This window comes from Gobius niger (assembly GCF_951799975.1).
Source record: "Gobius niger genome assembly, chromosome: 14".
NCBI classification, from domain to species: domain Eukaryota; kingdom Metazoa; phylum Chordata; class Actinopteri; order Gobiiformes; family Gobiidae; genus Gobius; species Gobius niger.
In genome coordinates this window covers 23,470,695-23,488,844 of record NC_136865.1, presented here as the reverse complement: position 1 = coordinate 23,488,844, position 18,150 = coordinate 23,470,695, and the positions used below count along the sequence as shown (strand labels likewise).

The following is an 18,150-nucleotide window of genomic DNA, read 5'->3' as shown; positions in this document are numbered from 1 at the left end:
AAAAAGGGGAACTACATTGTAAGGCGTAATAATACCAGGAGTAGTTCGACATCCACGCAGTAAGGTCTCTTCACTTTACTGTGTGAATGTCGAACTACTCCAGGTATTGTTACGCCTTACAATATAGTTCCCCTTTTTTAGAAAATCCACACTGTTTAATTTTGTGTAATTATTCTTTATAGTGTAACATTTCACGTAACCATATTTAAATAGGAAAAACGAGGAAGAGCTTGGTAGTTTCTATCTTGACCTCGTTTGGAGCTATAGTGGAGAGGGGGAGAGGCTAAATGCTAACGCCGTCTGCGCTGTTTTTACGTGACTGAGGGCACGTGTGAAGACCAGACAGGTACAAATTAACTCGTCTAAGCTCAAGTAAGAACATATCTCAGTATGTAAAAACGGTGGCCTGTTCCTTTGAGAGCTACTGTAGCAATTAAATTTCACCATTGATTAATCTTTAAAAACTGATGGGGAAATAATAACGTCAATGTTGTGTTGCCAATATTGTTAATTTTATGTCCCCAATATGTCACCATCTCACCATCATTAATATACTTATATAATGTGAATGTCATTATAAAGATTGGACAATAATTGTATTTGGAATTTGTGATGAAAAATATCAGCAGTTTAGAGTCAGACCTGATTTCTTTACCATAATGTACAACTTTAGTGGTCGTAGTTGTAGTTTCCGGAGCTGAACACATTGATGTACAGTAAATGTTTCTAATCAAATCCTTTGTTTGTTTTCTCAGGGTCCAGTTGATAAATTGAAAACGGGAAAAGACTGTTTTTTCGCACCATTTTCTCAGGAACAAAAAGGGACTGATGTAAAGCGTTTAAAGTTGACACACAAAATGAATTGTGTTGGTCTTGAATCAAGCAACTTTTACTTTAAGTTTGTTTTCTTGGCTTTGTTGATGTATGGATACAAAATGTGTGTCTCCAAATTTGCACTGCTGCAATCATGGTTGTCTGCTGTGGTCGTTCACAAAGTGTACTTCTGTTTTTATGAAACATTCCCCCCCCCCCCCCCCCCCGTCTTCCTCTTCGTTTTAAATGTTTTAATGTTGGCTTGATAAGCTCATGATGTGACAATTCTTTTCTGAGAATGTAATGTAAATGAAAAAGTGCAGCAATAATACATGAAAAATGGAAATGTGTTTTCTACATTTTGATATCCAGAATGTTTTATAAATCTAAAAGTTAAAGATAATATGCCCTAAGCATTGCATCCAAAGGTGAACATCTCTTCAATCAATAAAACACTACAAACATGCACTTTTTTGTGCTGTGAGCTGAACTCGCAGGCTTATACAATGAGTTATCAACTTTCAGTGCCATTCACTATAGCAGCAGTACCCTTTACTGTTCCCAAAATATTTGGAAAGATGCCAAACAAGCCAAAGCTAAAGTGAAGATTGCCATACGAGGCAATTTTAGAAAAATCTGCATTAAAAAAATACGTATTTATTTTTATTTTTTTCCCTCCCTCATGTGTATAACAAATTAAATTGTTTATGCTCTTTAAAACTATTTTGGATTATGTTCTCCTTTTCTGCACCTGTATCATGGATTACATTTATAGTGCGGCTGATATAAAATATAATACATTTTCAAATATATATTTGACCGTATCTGCGCTCAAAAGTGTTTTTATTTGTATTTTAAATCCTGCGGACCATTCTCTGCAAACGGCTCCATCTCTCGGCAGTAGCCGTTGACGGCTCTTCAGTGACGGATCGAGTCCACTGTACCATTTTCTTTTCCCTTTTAATTTTATTTGGGACAAACGAGAAGGAGTGCAAGTAAGCCATACCTTTACTGTCGCTTTAATGCATTGTTTAATGTTGAATCAGCGGGTCAGGGTGCGGTACAAAGAGGGTATGTTTGATAATGCAGTTGTTTAGCTCGAAGCTCGATCATTGCTAAGAGCTACGTGACACACAGCACAGGCTAAAGCTAATGCTAACGCTAATGCTAAAGCTAACCTCATTCTGATAAATGCTCGAGACAAGTCGGCATAGGAGCAGGTTAGTGATCGGAAATAAGGCTGATTGATCTCTATCATTTGTGTTTTTGTTGAAACTTCCTCTAGAACGCGGCAACATTTATGGAATCTGGAATATTGTATCGATTTGTATTTTATTTTGGGAGCCTCTCTTAGTGCTAGCTGTTGTTAGCTAAGCCTGGCTACATGTGTTAGCAACTCGAATGTAGTAGAATGTAAATGATAATTTCTCAGTGATTTGTTTCTGCGGTGCTTTTCCCTTAATAATCCATGTCCGGAAATGCAATAATGTGAATAATGTGAAGTCGGGTTATATTTGTTTATTTAGTGATTATAGTAAGCGTAGTAAACACAAAATCCCCACACCAATATTCAAGTTATGCTGTCGGCTTTTAAATGGGATTAGATTGGAAAATTGTGCTCGGATTGGTGAAATCATCCGTTGTATGTTGCTCGTAACATATATATTTTTATTTGCTGATGTGGGATCAGTGTTATTTAATTGAACATGTACTATAATGGGATGCATAGGCAAAATGATGCATTTAGCCCTGAAATCATCAGTCTAAGCTAAGAATACCAATTTAAACACTAAGGTAGTGTTGTTTAGTTATACTGTTTGGCGTATACTACACTTTTACTTGACCAAGGCTTTCGAGTGCACCCCGAAATTGAGGAAATGTTGGGAATGTTACAGGATTTGTAGGAAAATGATGCTTCGACTGTTGCTATCATCCTGAAGCTAACATTAGCGCATATACAGTGGATTACATAGCGTTGCGTCTGCGTCAGAATTTACTTAATTTTGCTGATATAATTAATTGTTCACTTGAACATGTTGGTACACAATTGCTTCACAGTTATAACATAACAGCAATATGCATACATTACTGAGATTACAATTATAAATCAAATGTCCCACATATATTCTGGTAGTCGTGGCTAATATCAGTTTTATTATACAATTTCAACAAGTCTTTGTACATACTGGTATACCACGCCCTGGTGTGAAAAGTCAGTACTATTTTACTGTTATTACACATGGAAAATGAGCCATGGGAGGATGAAGAGCGATGCTATGTGCTTTTGCCTAAACTGAAGTAGGCCTGTATCCACCGCCATTTTGTTTTGTTCTCTCCTTAAAATCCCTTTTCTGCGTAAACCCACAGCCTCAACTGCCCTGCGGCTCATATACACTGCAATTCATCAGAAAAGATGAGATGCGTCGATATTTATAGTAACTCTCAAAGTAAGAACATCTGATAAGACATTGTTACACTCAGTCAGTGGAAATTCATTATGAAACATCGCAGGCAGTCCCCTCCCAGCGCGAGCATCACTGGAGTGCGGCTAACAGAGCTAAGGCTACTCCAGCATTAAATTACAGTGAACTGACGTGCCACTTTGTGCGGGACTGTCCACTCCTCCATTGTACTAATAAGAACACTTGCAGTAATTTCAATGGAACAGTTGAGTGTTTAGTTGTATTCTTGATTGCACGTTTTACTTAACCATTAGATTGATTCTTGATCATAGCAATACTGCATAGATTTCAGATCAAGAGGACAAACATTTAGTGTCTCACTTAAAAAATAGTGGTGCATTGGTGCGGCCAGCAGTTTAGTGGTTAGGGCTGCTGCTCTGTACATGGGACAATCCAGCATCACGGGTTCCAGTCCCAGCTTCACCCCTATTCACCCTGAGCTGTCCTGTCTAACAAAGCCAAAAAAGTCCACAATAACTTTATATATATTTTTATCGCTTGGCTCTTTACAATGTTAGGATCAGTGTTACTTTCGTCAACTAAAATATTTAGTCTTAATTTTAGTCAAAGAGATATTTCTGCAGACTAAAATTGGACTAAAAAAAAACTAAATTTAAAGTTTTTCATGAGACTGAAACTTTGACTAAAATGTCCAGATATTTTAGTCGACTAAAATAAGACTAAATGAAAACGAAAAGGAGAGACTAAAATCATCCACACTTCCACTGACAGTCTGAAAGAGCCTCATATCATATAAATTCACTGGCAAAGGAACAGCTCTGAGCTCTGTTCATGTGGGAGCAGCTCCATGAAGCAGAGGAACAAGATTAAATATGATTATAATGAATATTAAAAATGCAAAGTCGACCAAAAAATTGAAAATTGATTGAAAAAAGATTTTTTTTTTTTTTTTGGACTAAATCTCGACTAAAATTGAATTCCATTTTCGTCAAAAGACTAAAACTAAATTGAAATTAAAAATTAACAGTGGTTTGGATGTAGGAATCCACTTTTTTATGAATGAAAATAGAAATACAGTTACATTATCTGATACGTTTAGTTTCGGGCTGCACAGCAGATTTAAATCTCGCCCATGGTCTCAATTCTCTAAAATGTAATTGGAAAATTAAGATGAGATCCAATATGAAGCAAAAACATGCCAATATTGTCCATTTTATCTGCATCATCAGGTGTTTTTATCAACATAATTTTTGTCCCCACTGGCATTTTAGCCCCTTCTTCCCAAAACTCGTCTCTGGTCACTGCAGCTGTGGAGCCGACGGGCCGAGTTAATCCCCACATGAGCACGAAGCTGGCCGTCCATCCCACGACCTAATTTTCTAATCTCGTCTGGCAATGGCAGCGCAGTGTAGTCATGCCGGTGACTTTAGTCGTGCCGCCAAAACTGACCGGTGTTGCTCTGTTGTCCCTCCGTCCTGTGATGCATTTACTCATGTGTGTTCTGCCAAATTTGCGGTGCGTTCTGTAATTTTCGAGGATTACGGATGGTCAGTGGGAGGCAGATGGCGGTGGATATAGAAGCCTCTTGGTGATTGATTTTGATCCCGTTTCTCGTCTGTCAGACCCCAATCAAACACACTGCGTTGCATCGTATAGTTCGGTGGCTAGTGTTAGTTGTGGTCATTTGAAACGAGTCCTTTTCCTCCTCAATTCATTCATCTTGACTTGTGAGGAGGCCATGACTTCACAACTAAAGCTTTATGAGGTCAGTTGTGGTCAGATACACGGCATAGTATCCGATCATAAACGGATTTTATAGAGTCACTTTAAATCTGTGCATCATCTCATCATTGTTCTGCAGTGGACACAAAGATGAAAAGAACAAACGCATCAGTGTTTCACTCGGATAAGTTTTGCTCCGTGGCACTCATTTAAACTAAAGCTACATGAAAACAAAAAAGAAGTCCAAGCAAGATAAACTCCAGCACTGGCATTGCATTAATGAAGCATATTGGCCTTAAAAATCAAAACATCAAATCCTTTTCTCCTTTACCTTTTATTAAAGGTACGCTGCATAACATTTTGGACTATACTGTTACCATCAACACAAAACCTGCTCTCAGTGACCAGCTCAACACAGAAAATGCTATTTTTGCAGTGGATAATCAAAGAATGGATCTGGATGAGAACCTAGCCTGTTTAACTCTCAATTCTACTGACTTTAGTCGACATCTCCATGTAGACGAGCTTGAGACGTACTCACTCACTGTAAAGTTATCGTCATGTTTTAGCACATGTTTGAGGTATTTTTCAATAGTGAAAATTTCTATCATAAAATAAATGCTTGTGTTTCAATTTTGTTTATTGGGTGAAATCTTACGCGGTGTGGCTTTAAGTTAAGTGGTCTTCAGCCAGGTCAGATCAGGCGTTTTCTTTGTAATAGCCTACACATTTTTGTCAACACAAAATGTTATCGATTCATTTGCAACGTAGAGATTCCTGTATCAAATATTATAAGTTGCGTACTCATTTCCAAAACAACATTAAAAAGTAGAGAAAAGGGCTCCTCCTGCTCACTTCTGACTCACTGCTGGGAAATACGTCTTACACACCTAAAATCTCAATGAGTGTATTACACCAGACTAATAATATCAGACTGAGAATAATGCGGTTTGGATTACACAATCCTGAGGTCGATTGTGCAGTGCGGTCCTTGTTGGTATTTCAAGTTTATTTTTCCCCTGTAGCAATTACACCACCTCTTCATTTAGAAGCATGTCTCTGTGTGGGGTAATCACCGCGGCTCACTCGTCTGTCCCGGCTAATCGCAGTTAATGGGACGCGGGGCGAGAGGCGGGGTGCGCCATTTAACTCGCGCAGAATCACTCTGGATTTGTGCAGATGTTGTTTTCACAGATATGCCGTACAGTTTTATCTCCAGGCTCAAGCAGAATATTGTGATTTGTACCGGATCGTCGTAGAGAATAAGTTACTGTTCGGATCTGTCGCCATCTTCAATGCCGAGTTATGGTTTAGGTAGAATTTATTGTCCTCTGCATCTGACAGCAGTGACTCTTCTTCAGATCTAGGCTCATGGTTCGAATCACCTTTCTGGATCAGTCTGTTGTGCATGTTTTGGATTGAGGGGGGGAAACCAGAGCACCCAGAGGAATCCTGGGATCTTCTGTAAAATACTTGACTGAGTGAGTGGTCAAGTATTTTACTGATGGAAGCTGCATCTTTCTTTAACACAATAACTATTGCTGCTCAGACTATTGCAGCTAATGTGTATTTTTATTTTCCAGTCAAACTTGCATCAATGATTTGTGATCTCTTAATGATTTGTCCACGTGCTCTGATCTTCTGCTGGTCACTGTTTTGATGCTACAGTTACAATAATAGGTCTAACTTGATTTTTGAAAAGGAGGAGTCTGGTGCAGAGGTTTTTTTTTTATTGTTGAGGTCTCGATATTTCATCAAAGAGAGTGTTTCATTACGGACACTGGGCCATGTTGTAGTTTCACTGTTGTATCTAATCACTGTCCCCTGTCTCCCCACAGTCTCAGGCCTCACCATACTCAATGAGCGGACAGCGCAATGTCAGAGCGCTCTGGGCAAACTGCAAAGGGGAAGGAAGGCAAAACCAAGTATGCATCCCTCAACCTGTTTGATACGTACAAAGGAAAGAGCCTTGAAACACAAAAGCCTGTTGGTGAGTACAGTCGTCACGTCATTCATTGCGTAACATAGTTGTACGAAATGAAAAGTGCAGCGAGCTACGTATACCTGAGGATACTTGGCGGTCGAAATGAGGGGACAGGCCACCGTAGTAGTTACTGTGACGGGCCTAAACCCTTCTGGTCGCGCACACAAGCATTTCATTGTTACCGTTACTCCCCTCCCTCATCTCCCGCACCCCATGAAGTATTAGTTTTCAAAATGGCCGCCCGTCAGCTGTCTCCGCTCGCCGACAGATGCCTTTATGCTGACTTTCCTCCAGTCGTAGAGTGGAGTTAAAGCTCCTGTCTGATGTGGAAATCTTCCCGCTCCTTGCTCTCAGTCCAATTGAGAGTCAGGCCTTTTCTTGCGGTGATTACAAATACCTGAGCGCGCTGTATTGTCTCCCCCTTTCAGCCGCTATCAGTGTGATGCATTAGCCGCGCTGCTGTCTAAAAGCCTCTCTGCTGATGTTTTAATGCAGGAAGTGGATGAGATTCATAGAGCGTACGACAGCACAGAACTGCTGATTCTGTAAATATTACACAGGAGGAGTCAGTTTTCTGCCTTTCTGTCTATTTTGAGTATCTCGCTTCGATCAATTTGTTGAGGTCTATATTGGAACTACAGGCCAACTATTGGTATCAGCAAGTGGCAAACAAAAGAGTGTTTGAGATACTTGAGAAGCAGACCAATTGTTTGCAGAGCTTGACATTAAGCTTTTTGCTCACAGCGGCTAACGACTCACCAGTGATGAGCCATATTCTGATTAGTTTGACTTTTTAATATATATATATATATATATATAGAAAAAAACAATGTTATTGATATTTGTATTAATTTATGAAAATCTTTAACTCTTTGTGATTAAAGAACAACTTGGATATTCTTGAGTAATATTGAACGTCACTGCTAAACCACTCACTCGCTCGGCCCCTGGGCCTGAGCCGCCTGTGTCAGTGAGAGTGAAGTCAGTGAGGCCGATCACACAGAGCCTCACTGTCGCTGCTGTTCCACTTCTGTGTCAGGTCTATGTTTTATTCAGGCGTCTCCCACTCCGTTGGAGCAGCTGGCCCCGCGCCGCGTTCAGAAAACACAAGAGCAACTCCAAGGATTTTAAGATTACAAGAAACGTGTGCTGTCACAATGTGATTTTTAACGTAGTGTGCGCCCGAATACAAACCTCTTGTTCTGGGCTCTCCTAATCTCAGTTATGGTCATAGTAAAACACCTATGTGCTTCGAGTGGTCGTTGTTGTAAAGTTTGCTCGTATCATTCCTCTCCTCACGTCTCTTCTGCAATCGTCAGGCTGCAGAATAATAATGGAAACAAAGTCAAATACAGTTCATTGTACAAGAGGTCATTTACACCTTTGTTTGTTATTAATGTAGTAATGTAGTAATGTGAATTGTTGCAGTCACCCCCCGCCATGGCCTGCAGTCTCTTGGTAAAGTTGCCTCCGCGCGGCGCATGCCCCCTCCTGCCAACCTGCCCAGTCTGAAGGCGGAAAACAAAGGCAACGACCCAAACGTCTCACTCGTTCCCAAAGACGGCACAGGATGGGCAAGCAAACCGGAACAAGCGGACCCAAAGAGGTAGGGCTGAAAAGACCAATGCGCTTTAAGATGATTTGTGATCTTTTATTATTTGCGTTATAAATACTCTGAAAACCAAAGTAGCCTATTCAAAAGTATTGCATTGTTTTTTCACGGTGTTCTCTATGCCCTCAGTACCGATGCATTGTCATCAGCGCAGCCGGAGTCGCAGCCGCCTGTGGCTTCACCGATGCCTGCTCCGACCCAACCGAGAACTCCCCCAGTCCCAGAGGCGCCGGCCGACAAAGTACACACTGCTCTTTCTAGTCTACAGATAATATAGTGTATACTTATACAGATGATAATGATACTGTTTCTTCTGAAGGCTTTGGCCCCGGCTCCAGTCCAGGCCGCAGGGGCAAGGTCCTGGGCTCAGGCCAGTGTTACACATGGAACACCAGGGGACGGTGAGTGCTTCACCTCTGTGCTACATTGTACAGTTAGAACCCGAAACACTGAGGCTCTGAACTCTGCTCCCGCTGCAGGTGGAAAGGGATCAAACCTACCGTCGCCGTTCTCTCGAGAGGAGTTTCCCACCCTGCAGGCAGCTGGAGACCAGGACAAAGCTGGCAAAGAACAGGCCACTGCAGATCAGTGGTATGGGCCCGGACCAAGCCTCCGCCCCCAAAGTGAGTGTCTGTTTCTCTCTCTTTCTTTGGAAATGTTATCCCTGTTTTAACGCCAGGTCTCTCTGTTTCAGACGTTACAAGCTGGCGGGACGGTGGGGGCCGTGCGCTGACCCTCACTGGAGAGGGGGCCGCGGAGGGGGGCTCTGGAGGGGCTTTGGTAATGGATGGGGCAGCGGGGGTCCCAGTTCAAAACCAGACCCATGGACCTCAGAGAAACCCTCCGGCCGGCAGTCCCGCCATGGCTCTGCCCCAGCCGCCTGTGGGGCCGGGCTTCCCCGCCTACAGAGGGATCATGCCTCCATTCGTAAGTCTCTTCTTTCTTCTTTATATGAAAACTCTAAACAAACGGATTGATTTTAAGTTTTTTTCCCCCCCAGATGTTTCCTCCTTATTTGCCCTTCCCGGGACCCTATGGTCCTCAGGGACCCTATAGATACCCACCTCCAGGTGAAGGACCTGCCCCGAGGTACAGTTTGTTCAGACTCAAAGCATCAGTAGAAAACCACTGTGTGTGAGGGGATTTACCTCTAAACTGTGTCTGCTGCAGGTTTGCTCGAGGGCAGGGGCCGGACAGGGCTCAGGGCGGCCCCCGCGACACAGAAGTGGTGAAGCGTCCCTCCATCCTGAAACAGGACGACCTGAAGGAGCTGGATGAGTTGGACCATGACAATGATGAGGGCTGGGCAGGTCAGTTTATCTTTTAAAACTAAAGTAAAATGTACAAGTGACCGTCAGATGCAGCTGTATTCCTTCAATGTCTGTTGTGTGTGTGTAACAGGGGCACAGGAGGAGATCGATTACTCCGCCAAACTGAAGTTCAGTGACGATGAAGGAGAGGAAGAGGTGGAGGAAGAAGGAGAAGACGATAAGAATGAGTCTCAGTAAGTTGCCTTAAAACATAAACCATGCATTACTGACTTAATTGTCTTTCCACATGAGACATCCATATCGTAAGGAAGGCTGCAAGATTATGGCTAATGTTTCTTTTATACTTTCAGTGATCAGAGGTCTCAGGAAGCCCCTCAGGCTGCGTCCCGATCTCGACCCTCGGAGAATAGTGACTCGCGACATACTCCCCCCACGAATGTTGACAACGGCCCCCTGCCATCGGAGGGGGGCAGTGGCTGGGGGGGTCCAGGAGCTCCACCCAACTTCCAGGTACAGCCCTGAACTTAAACAGGAGTGTTCCAGACAGGCTCGCAGTGCAGACAGAGTATTTGTCATAATAACGCCAGTGTGAGTGTAGGTTAACTGTGTTGTTATGCACAGGGGCGCAGGCCTGGACTGGGCGGTCCCCGAGAGCAGCCCTCTCCTCCTCCAGGGCCTCTCCTCGCACAGGGGCCCTACTCCTTTTACCGACAGGTGACAGTCATAGTCACAGCTCACAGTCATGTGCCATTACCATCACATCAGGCTCAGGGCAGAGTCATTATAGTTCAGTTTCTACTAAATGTCACCATTTTGCGCATTATTTGTTCACATTTTTATGTTGGTGTCCCATATGGTAACCTTAGATTCAGAACTTCAACCTGTTTTTCGTCATCCTCTTTGTAGGACCGGTCCCACACCCCGGCAGGAGTTCTGATCCCTGGTAAACCAGGCCCTGCCCCACACCCTCCAGCAGGAGGCACGCCTCCCCAGGCACTGCTGGTGCACGGTGCACAGGGCGACGATGAGGACGAGACCTGGAGGCAGCGACGTAAACAATCGTCATCAGAGATCTCTGCTGCCGTAGAGCGAGCGCGGCGCCGCAGAGAGGAAGAGGAGCGGCGCATGGAGGAGGAGCGCAGAGCAGCATGCGCCGAAAAACTTAAGAGGCTCGATGAGAAACAACAACAGCAGGGCCCGAGCAGCAAGACCCCCAGCCTCGACGGGACATCCAATGCTGCCACAGCCGGAAGCCCCAGCCCCTCACTGTCTGCCTCCTCCCCTAACACCAGCCAGCCTGCCTCCCCCTGTGTGGACCGTGACGAGCCCCCCCTGCCTGCTCCGGTGGGACAGGCCCCTTTGGTCATCGACAGGCAGCGGGCCAACAGCAACAGCAGCTATGACTCTGGAGCAGGTGAGGTCATCTCAAACTTGTTTTACTCCATGAGTAAATACTAATCCAAAAAGGTTACTTTGGTCTTTTTGTGTAAAACATTTTCTTTTTGATCAGACCAGTGTGTTTTCGACTTTCTGCATCATCCTCAGAGTTGGTCACATGATGTTGTTGTGGCATTACTTGGCAGCTTATTTACACAGTTTTGGCCCTGTTTTCCAACCGACTTTCCTACACTGGTCTGATCAAAAAGAACATTTTACAAGTGTGTAAATAATGCGGGCTCCTCAGTAAACCAGTCACACTCTTCCTTCTGTTCAGATGGGCAGCAGTGTCCTGTGACTGTGCCACAGCCTCAGCAGCCTGTCCTAGAAATGCCTTTGCCAGAGGCTAAAGAGGAGCCGATCAGCAGCGCTCATATTCGAGGAGTTGAACGAGACCAAGTGAAGATGGAGGTGATGGGTGGAGGTCGTCAGTCTGGGCCCCCAGGACCAGGTTACTCCAAATACCAGAAGTCTCTTCCTCCGCGTTTCCAGAGACAGCAGCAGGTCTGTTTGTTTCTGCAACAGTCTTTCATTCAACACTGGCATTGCAGCAGTCAGTGTGAGCCTCAAAGGCTCAGCATGTGTTGATATTCGTGGATGCGTTTTGTAATTTGACATTTTCAGTTTGTCTCTCAAATCCTTACCCATGTAATGTAAACCAAAAAAATCCTCAAACATTCAGTTGATGAACAGCATGAAGCCCAATAAATTGAGACAGCTGAGGCTCCGAGGAAGTGGTTATGAAACAACAGCTGATTTAAACATGAAGGTCATAAAGTGTATTGTATTTTATTCAATTTGCACCAAGGGTTTGAGAGTAATACAATTTCAATTTCTCTGTGAATCGACAAACTATCTTTATCTTATCCAGCTGTTTCAAAGATTACACTTTCTTATCTAATGTAAAGAATATCTTTAACCCACTGTTTCTTCTCTGCAGGAGCAGCTGCTGAAGCAGCAGCAGCAGCAGTGGCAGGCGTCCCAGAGCCAGCTGTCCCCTCAGCCTCAAGGCCCTTCTCCAGGCCCTGGTCCTCAGCAGGGACCAGGTCCAAAGCAGGGACCCATGTACCAGCCTGGCAACATGGTGCGACAGCCGCCTCTGCCCTTGAACTTTGACCCACGCTGGATGATGATGTCTTACATGGATCCTCGAATGATGCAGGGTCGCCCCCCTCCAATGGACTACTACTCAGCAGGCATGCACCCCTCTGGTGAGTGCATCTTTGTGTTGTAATCAACACAAAAGTTTGTTTTTGCAATGGTTTCTCTTTAAAATATTGTTCTATGTTGTGTTAAAGGTCTCATTGGACGTGAGCGGTCTGATTCTGGAGGCTCCGGTTCAGACCCCTTTGACCGGCAGCAGCACCAGGGACATCCACATCGTGGGACCCCTCCCATGGACCCTAAACTGGCCTGGGGTCCAGAGGTTTTCCCTGGAGGGGCAGAGGGCCGCGGCCTGACGTCTCCTCTGAGGCAAAAACAGCCACTGGATGAGGACGACATGCCCAAAGGCCCCAGGTATGAGCCCTGCTTTTTACAGACTGCTGTGTGTCATTCCAAGGGGGAAATGCTATATTTAGACAGTGTGTATGTTTTATCACAAATGCAGTGTCAGTTTACATTGCAAAATAAAATATTACCACAGCTTTAAGTAGTAATTATGTGAGAAAATGAAAACGCATTGTTGCTAACAGTTAAATTATGTTGTTTTTTTATCCTAGGAGTGACACACCCCCTCATCGCATGCGTGAGGTCGGTTTGGGTCCCATCCAACAGCCCAACTCCACTGGGACATCCAACCAAACTCCTCCTCCCCCAGTTGGGGCGCAAGTTGGGAGCCATCCACATCACTACATGAGCGGACGGGGCAACTACAGTAACTTCCCAGAACAAGGAGGCAGGCTGCCCCACCAAAGGGGAGCAGAGAGGGGCTTCAGCCACCAAGATGAGGGCCCACCTCGAGGAATGCAGCAGAGCCAAATCTGGGGTGCACCACATCCGCATTATGACCGCAACGGGCGTCCAGAGCACCCCCCTGAGGCCGCTGCTCACCTCCAGCAGCCCCACTTCCCTCTGCACCATAAGAGTGAGGGTAACCGGGACAGGGCAAGCGAGGCCCCCCCAAAGAAAACGGACGCCTCCCCACCGCTGCCCTCCTCCTGCTCCTCATCTTCGTCCTCCACTTCGACCCGAGACGATGGGACCAAAGGCCAGCACCCTCAGCCTGCCCCAAGAGATGACCACAGTGAGCGCACCAACACTGGCTCCACCCACCTCAAACAGGACAAAGCGGGCCCAGCCTATGCCCCTCACACAGCAACCACCCCACCAGCCCCTGCCCAGTCTCCGCAGCAACACCCGCAGCAACACCCGCAGCAACACCCGCAGCAACACTCCCATCCCAAACAGAACCAAAGAGGCCCCCGGGAACACAAAACTGAGACACAGTGGGGCCCGCGACCTGGCAGTAACCCAGTGGGACATGGCAGAAGGGGCAACAGAGATGACCACGGTCCTGAGCATAAACCACCGCAACAAACCGGAGGGAATCCCAACAAACGGGCCGGTCCCATCAAGAAACCAGCTCTCAAAGAAATGAAGAAGGAAGAAGCTGAAGGAGAGAAGTCCAGCTTTGGCAAAGACAAAGAGCAGGATGGAGCTCAGTCCGCCTCTGCTCCCTCTGCGTCTCAGAATACACCTGCCCCAAAAGAGGACACAAACCCCAAACCCAGAAACATGGGCAAAGAGCGATCCTCTGGACGAGGTCCAAAAGACGCAGAGCTGTCGTCCACAGGCCCCGGCAGGAGGGACAGGGAGCGCTCATTTGAGAGGTCTGGCCCACATGGAGGTCCTGCCAAAGGGCGAGGCGGGCGTGGACGTGGAGGCGAGTTCTATGGCAGAGGGCGGGGCTACAGAGGCTCCTACACCGGCAGCGTGGGCCCAGGAGGGGCGTCCCGCGGCAGGATGAGTGGCCGCACTGGAAGAGACTTTCGCTCATCTATGGGGCACCACCAGGACTCAAAAGGGGAAGGAGGAGGGGGTCGACATGGGCCAGACAGGTCCCAGCATAATCCGGCCAGGGCGAGGAACAGGAGCGAGACCCGCAGTGAGGGCTCTGAATATGAGGAGATTCCCAAAAGAAGAAGAGAGAGGGGCTCGGAGACGGGCAGTGAGAGCGGGACCAGTGACCTAGGGCCCTCAGACAAAGAGGACCATCCTAAAACAACCAAGAATGGGCCAGAAACCCCCAGTGCCCCTAACTCTGCCCCACCCAGAGCCAACCAGACCCGAGTGTTCACCCCCAGGGGGGTTCCCTCCCGACGGGGCAGGGGTGGCGGCAGCAGCGGGTCTAACATGTACCGTGGCAGTGGCAACATGGGAGGTCCTGTCGGGGGCCACCGGGTCGGGCCCATCTCTACATCACATGGGGGACCCAACAAGTCCGGTTCAGCGCGACGACAGCAACAACACCAAGCACCAGGCCCCAAAGACCAGGGACGAGGCGCAAACATGGAGAAAAAGGAGAAGTCCAATGATGGAGGCCCACCTGTGAGCCAAGCACCGGCTCAAGCTCTGCCTGCCTCCACCCCTGCTCCAGGAGCCTCTGAGAACGGGGCAGTCATCCCACAAGTATCCAACTCTACACCCAATACTGCAGGCCCCAACCCCCTGCCCCTTCCAAACCGTGGGTTTCCCCCCAGTGGCTTTGAGAGGCCCCCGAGACGTCGGCGCCATGGCCGGTCCCAGCACCAACAGGACAAGCCCCCGCGGTTCAGGAGGCTGAAGGAGCGCGAGAATGCAGCTCGTATCAACGGAGGGGTGGGGGTGATTGGCACGGGACGTCCCTCATCGCCGTCTGTTAATGCTGTTACTGCTGAAACCAATGGGGCTACTCTGCCCCCTTCAGGCAATGCCCCAAACTCCAACCACAACACGCTGAACACCAACAACCACCACCATCACCACTACAATCAGGGTAACAGCGGGACACCCCATGGCCCCCACCATCACGGGGCCAAGTCCCCTGATTTCACCAACCAGAACTCAGACCAGGCCAACGAGGAGTGGGAGACGGCCTCTGAGAGCAGCGACTTCACTGAGTTCAGAGAGCGTGACGGCGGAGGAAAGTACCACCACCACGGACACCACCCGGGGCGGAGTGGGCCCAACATCGGTGACCTGTCCGGCAAGGAGCCCTCCAACAAAAGGAGCTTCTCCAGCCAGCGGCCTGGGATGGAACGGCAGAACCGTAGGGTCAACCCTGGAGGAGGGGGAGGAAAAGGCCCCCGTATGCCTCCTGGAGGGGGACCAGGGGCCAACGGCGGCGGGCGAGGAGAGAAACGGGGCAACTGGCCCTCCCCAAAAAATAGAAAGTGAATCATTTTAACATTTCAGCTACAGCCCTGTCCCGCAGCAGATGGAGACGTTGCATTGTACAGAGATGTGTTCACCTCTGCCCACATTAACGACCGTCCGTTTGATGTAAATTCTGTTTGTTCAGTTGTGCCCTATGAGCTTTCGCCTGAGGTTCTTGGATTGAAGCATGTGGTTCTGAGGTGCACGTCTGTATGAGCTCCACTCACCTGCCTCTAAAGCACAATGAAATCAGAAAACAGTGGGACACGAGAGAAAGAGTGAAGTGAAAATGTGGGAATAATTGTCAGTGTTGGATCTAACTTTTATATTTATGTACCTGTGTTCGTCTGTACCACACTCGGGCTGCAGGGGGCAGTGCAGTGTCATCTTTTAACAAGAACAATGTAAAATGTCTGTGACTTATCCTCCTTTCAATTTTCACTTAAACAGATGTTTTGTCATTGACAGCAGGTCATTAAAACATCTTTTATGAAACAATCCCAAATCTATTGGTTCCTCCGTTTCTGTTTAGACCATACACAGTAGGAGTGGACTGAAACTGGTGAGTTTGAACAAACCCCAGGTACTATTTTATCAGTTTTCTCAAATTTGTCACGCTTTCCTTTGTCATTCTACTTAGTGATGTGCGCTGATATGTTCAGTGCCCAATCTAGCAATATTGTAGCTTTGATAGAAGCTAGTTTGCAATTGGGGCTTATGTTTTGAACGGTATATAAACAGTATTTTCTGAGAGGTGGTCCACACACCACTAGTTCCTCAGTCCATTGATCTACTGTCTGCAAATATAAACCATTTTTAAAAAATATGAATAATTTCTACTTGTCGCCGTTTTCCTTTTGCCCCTGACCTGCTGTTACTCCTCGATTGCTTTTTGTCAGACTGTTTTTGTTTTTAGTTTTGTTTTTTAGGCTGAAATGCCTGTTCCCCATTAAGCCTCTTCGTAGCATCTTTCTTAACCTGCAGCAAACGTACATTCACTTATGGACAGCATAGTCTAATTTCCTCTCATCTGAATTTTGTTAACCATTTGAGGACTGAATTACTCAACTCGGTGGCTTTTTTTTTTTTCTCTCAACAAAGCTATTATTTCACTTCACAAATAAACTTCAGGTAATCGTAGGAGAATGAAACGTGTGCAAGTCTGGATATGAAAACGTGTGACTTTCATAGGATTGTTAATGTGTTCTTATAAGCACTCCTTTTATTATGACATGCATTCATCTCTTTGGTTTCTTGTACTTTTGGGCTACAAATGCCTGGAAGAGAAGACTGGACTCGTGCTATAGCCCTAATGCGCTTTAACCGGGGCTGAACTCGTAACAACTTGGGACCTACATTTCACCACACGGTTGTTTTCGCTTCTTTTCCACTGCAATGAAATAATGCTAACCTCGAGTGTTCAGACGGGAAAATATTAAATTTGTGACGTTAAGATGGTAAAAAAAAAAAAGAAAAGAAAAAAAAAGAGAGAAACTTAACAAAATGGCTGAACGTGTACACTCACAAATCACTGCTGTAAGTTGGGGTTTTGTTTTTTTCGTTTACTGACGACAGTTTTTGGGACGTCCCGATGTTTTGGGCATTTTATTTGGTGTGTGCGTGCGTGTACAAGTGCGTGGCATGCGTGTGTTTGGTTTTTTCTTGGCATCTCCGATGAATAAATAAAAAGTAAAAAAAGTCGGTCAAGGGCGGGGACCATAGGGCTACAGTACAGTATAGCATATTAAGGCGAACGCTTAAGCCCATTTATTTAACCAATATTAATTATAAATCTATTGTGTTCCTTAAATACATCCACATGCATACTTTCAACTGTGTGTATATGTAAAGTAATTGAAGATTTTAAAACAGGTGACGTCTGATTTCCCTTTTGACTTTTTGACTTGAGAGCATGTGTCTCTTTGCCTGTTACTGGCCTAAACTGTTCACTTTTAACACTGGCAGACATACCACATCCCTCCTTAACTCCTCTCTCATGTTGATGATGTGTGCATTAATGTTTGTATAGAAGAAGAAGAAAAAAAATACAAAAATAAAAGCGTAGCGTATCTGAAAAATACTCTAAAGATTGTAATAGATTTCCGCTTTTTTTTTTTTTTTTTACTGCGGAAATTCAAAGTGGTTGGAGCCGTTTTAGCATCTAAGGTTTTATTAATGAAAGCGTAATATACACACATGTATGTATATTGGTATGTATCTAAGTTTTCTTTTCTTTTTGTCTACCCCAACTTACATTCCCACAAAAAAATGTTGCCATTTTAGTTCAAGGGAGCAATGTACAAGCAGAGAAGTGTCTTATTATAATAAAAGTTATACAGAGAAGGCAAAGTTAAATAAACTACTTTTGATTTAATGGAAAATGACAATGTGTCTCTCTTTATTGACTGGATGACTTGAGCTTTGACTTTTTCAATGGGAGGCTTGAGGCTTCAGAAAAAAACAACTCCATCACTGGGAGGTGTCTGCAGTGAAAGTCTGGGAGAGAGAGTGCCACCCCCATGACCAGGCACA

At 45.6% G+C, this 18,150-nt stretch overlaps 1 protein-coding gene across 2 annotated transcripts; it reads left to right on the top strand.

The window, feature by feature from the left end:
* Positions 1-1,684: 1,684 nt before the first annotated feature.
* On the top strand, positions 1,685-17,999 carry prrc2a (proline-rich coiled-coil 2A). 2 transcript variants are annotated; one of them, XM_079570702.1, is made up of 17 exons: positions 1,685-1,808; positions 6,797-6,948; positions 8,371-8,548; positions 8,684-8,795; positions 8,874-8,955; positions 9,034-9,177; positions 9,249-9,481; positions 9,555-9,643; positions 9,725-9,864; positions 9,956-10,058; positions 10,176-10,335; positions 10,447-10,539; positions 10,732-11,239; positions 11,540-11,766; positions 12,203-12,473; positions 12,561-12,780; positions 12,984-17,999. In XM_079570702.1, the coding sequence occupies exons 2-17, from the start codon at positions 6,834-6,836 to the stop codon at positions 15,637-15,639; spliced, it is 5,331 nt and encodes a 1,776-aa protein (XP_079426828.1). In that variant the 5' UTR covers positions 1,685-1,808; positions 6,797-6,833; the 3' UTR covers positions 15,640-17,999. The 2 variants fall into 2 exon arrangements, with proteins under 2 accessions (XP_079426828.1, XP_079426829.1); XM_079570703.1 differs by lacking the exon at positions 10,447-10,539.
* Positions 18,000-18,150: the final 151 nt, after the last annotated feature.

Bases quoted from the DNA above. Each gene is read 5' to 3' on its own strand.
- prrc2a (XM_079570702.1), top strand. From the start codon at position 6,834: ATGTCAGAGCGCTCTGGGCAAACTGCAAAGGGGAAGGAAGGCAAAACC. The intron at 8,796-8,873 runs GTACACACTGCT...TTTCTTCTGAAG, and splicing joins CAGAGGCGCCGGCCGACAAA to GCTTTGGCCCCGGCTCCAGT. The intron at 12,474-12,560 runs GTGAGTGCATCT...GTTGTGTTAAAG, and splicing joins AGCAGGCATGCACCCCTCTG to GTCTCATTGGACGTGAGCGG.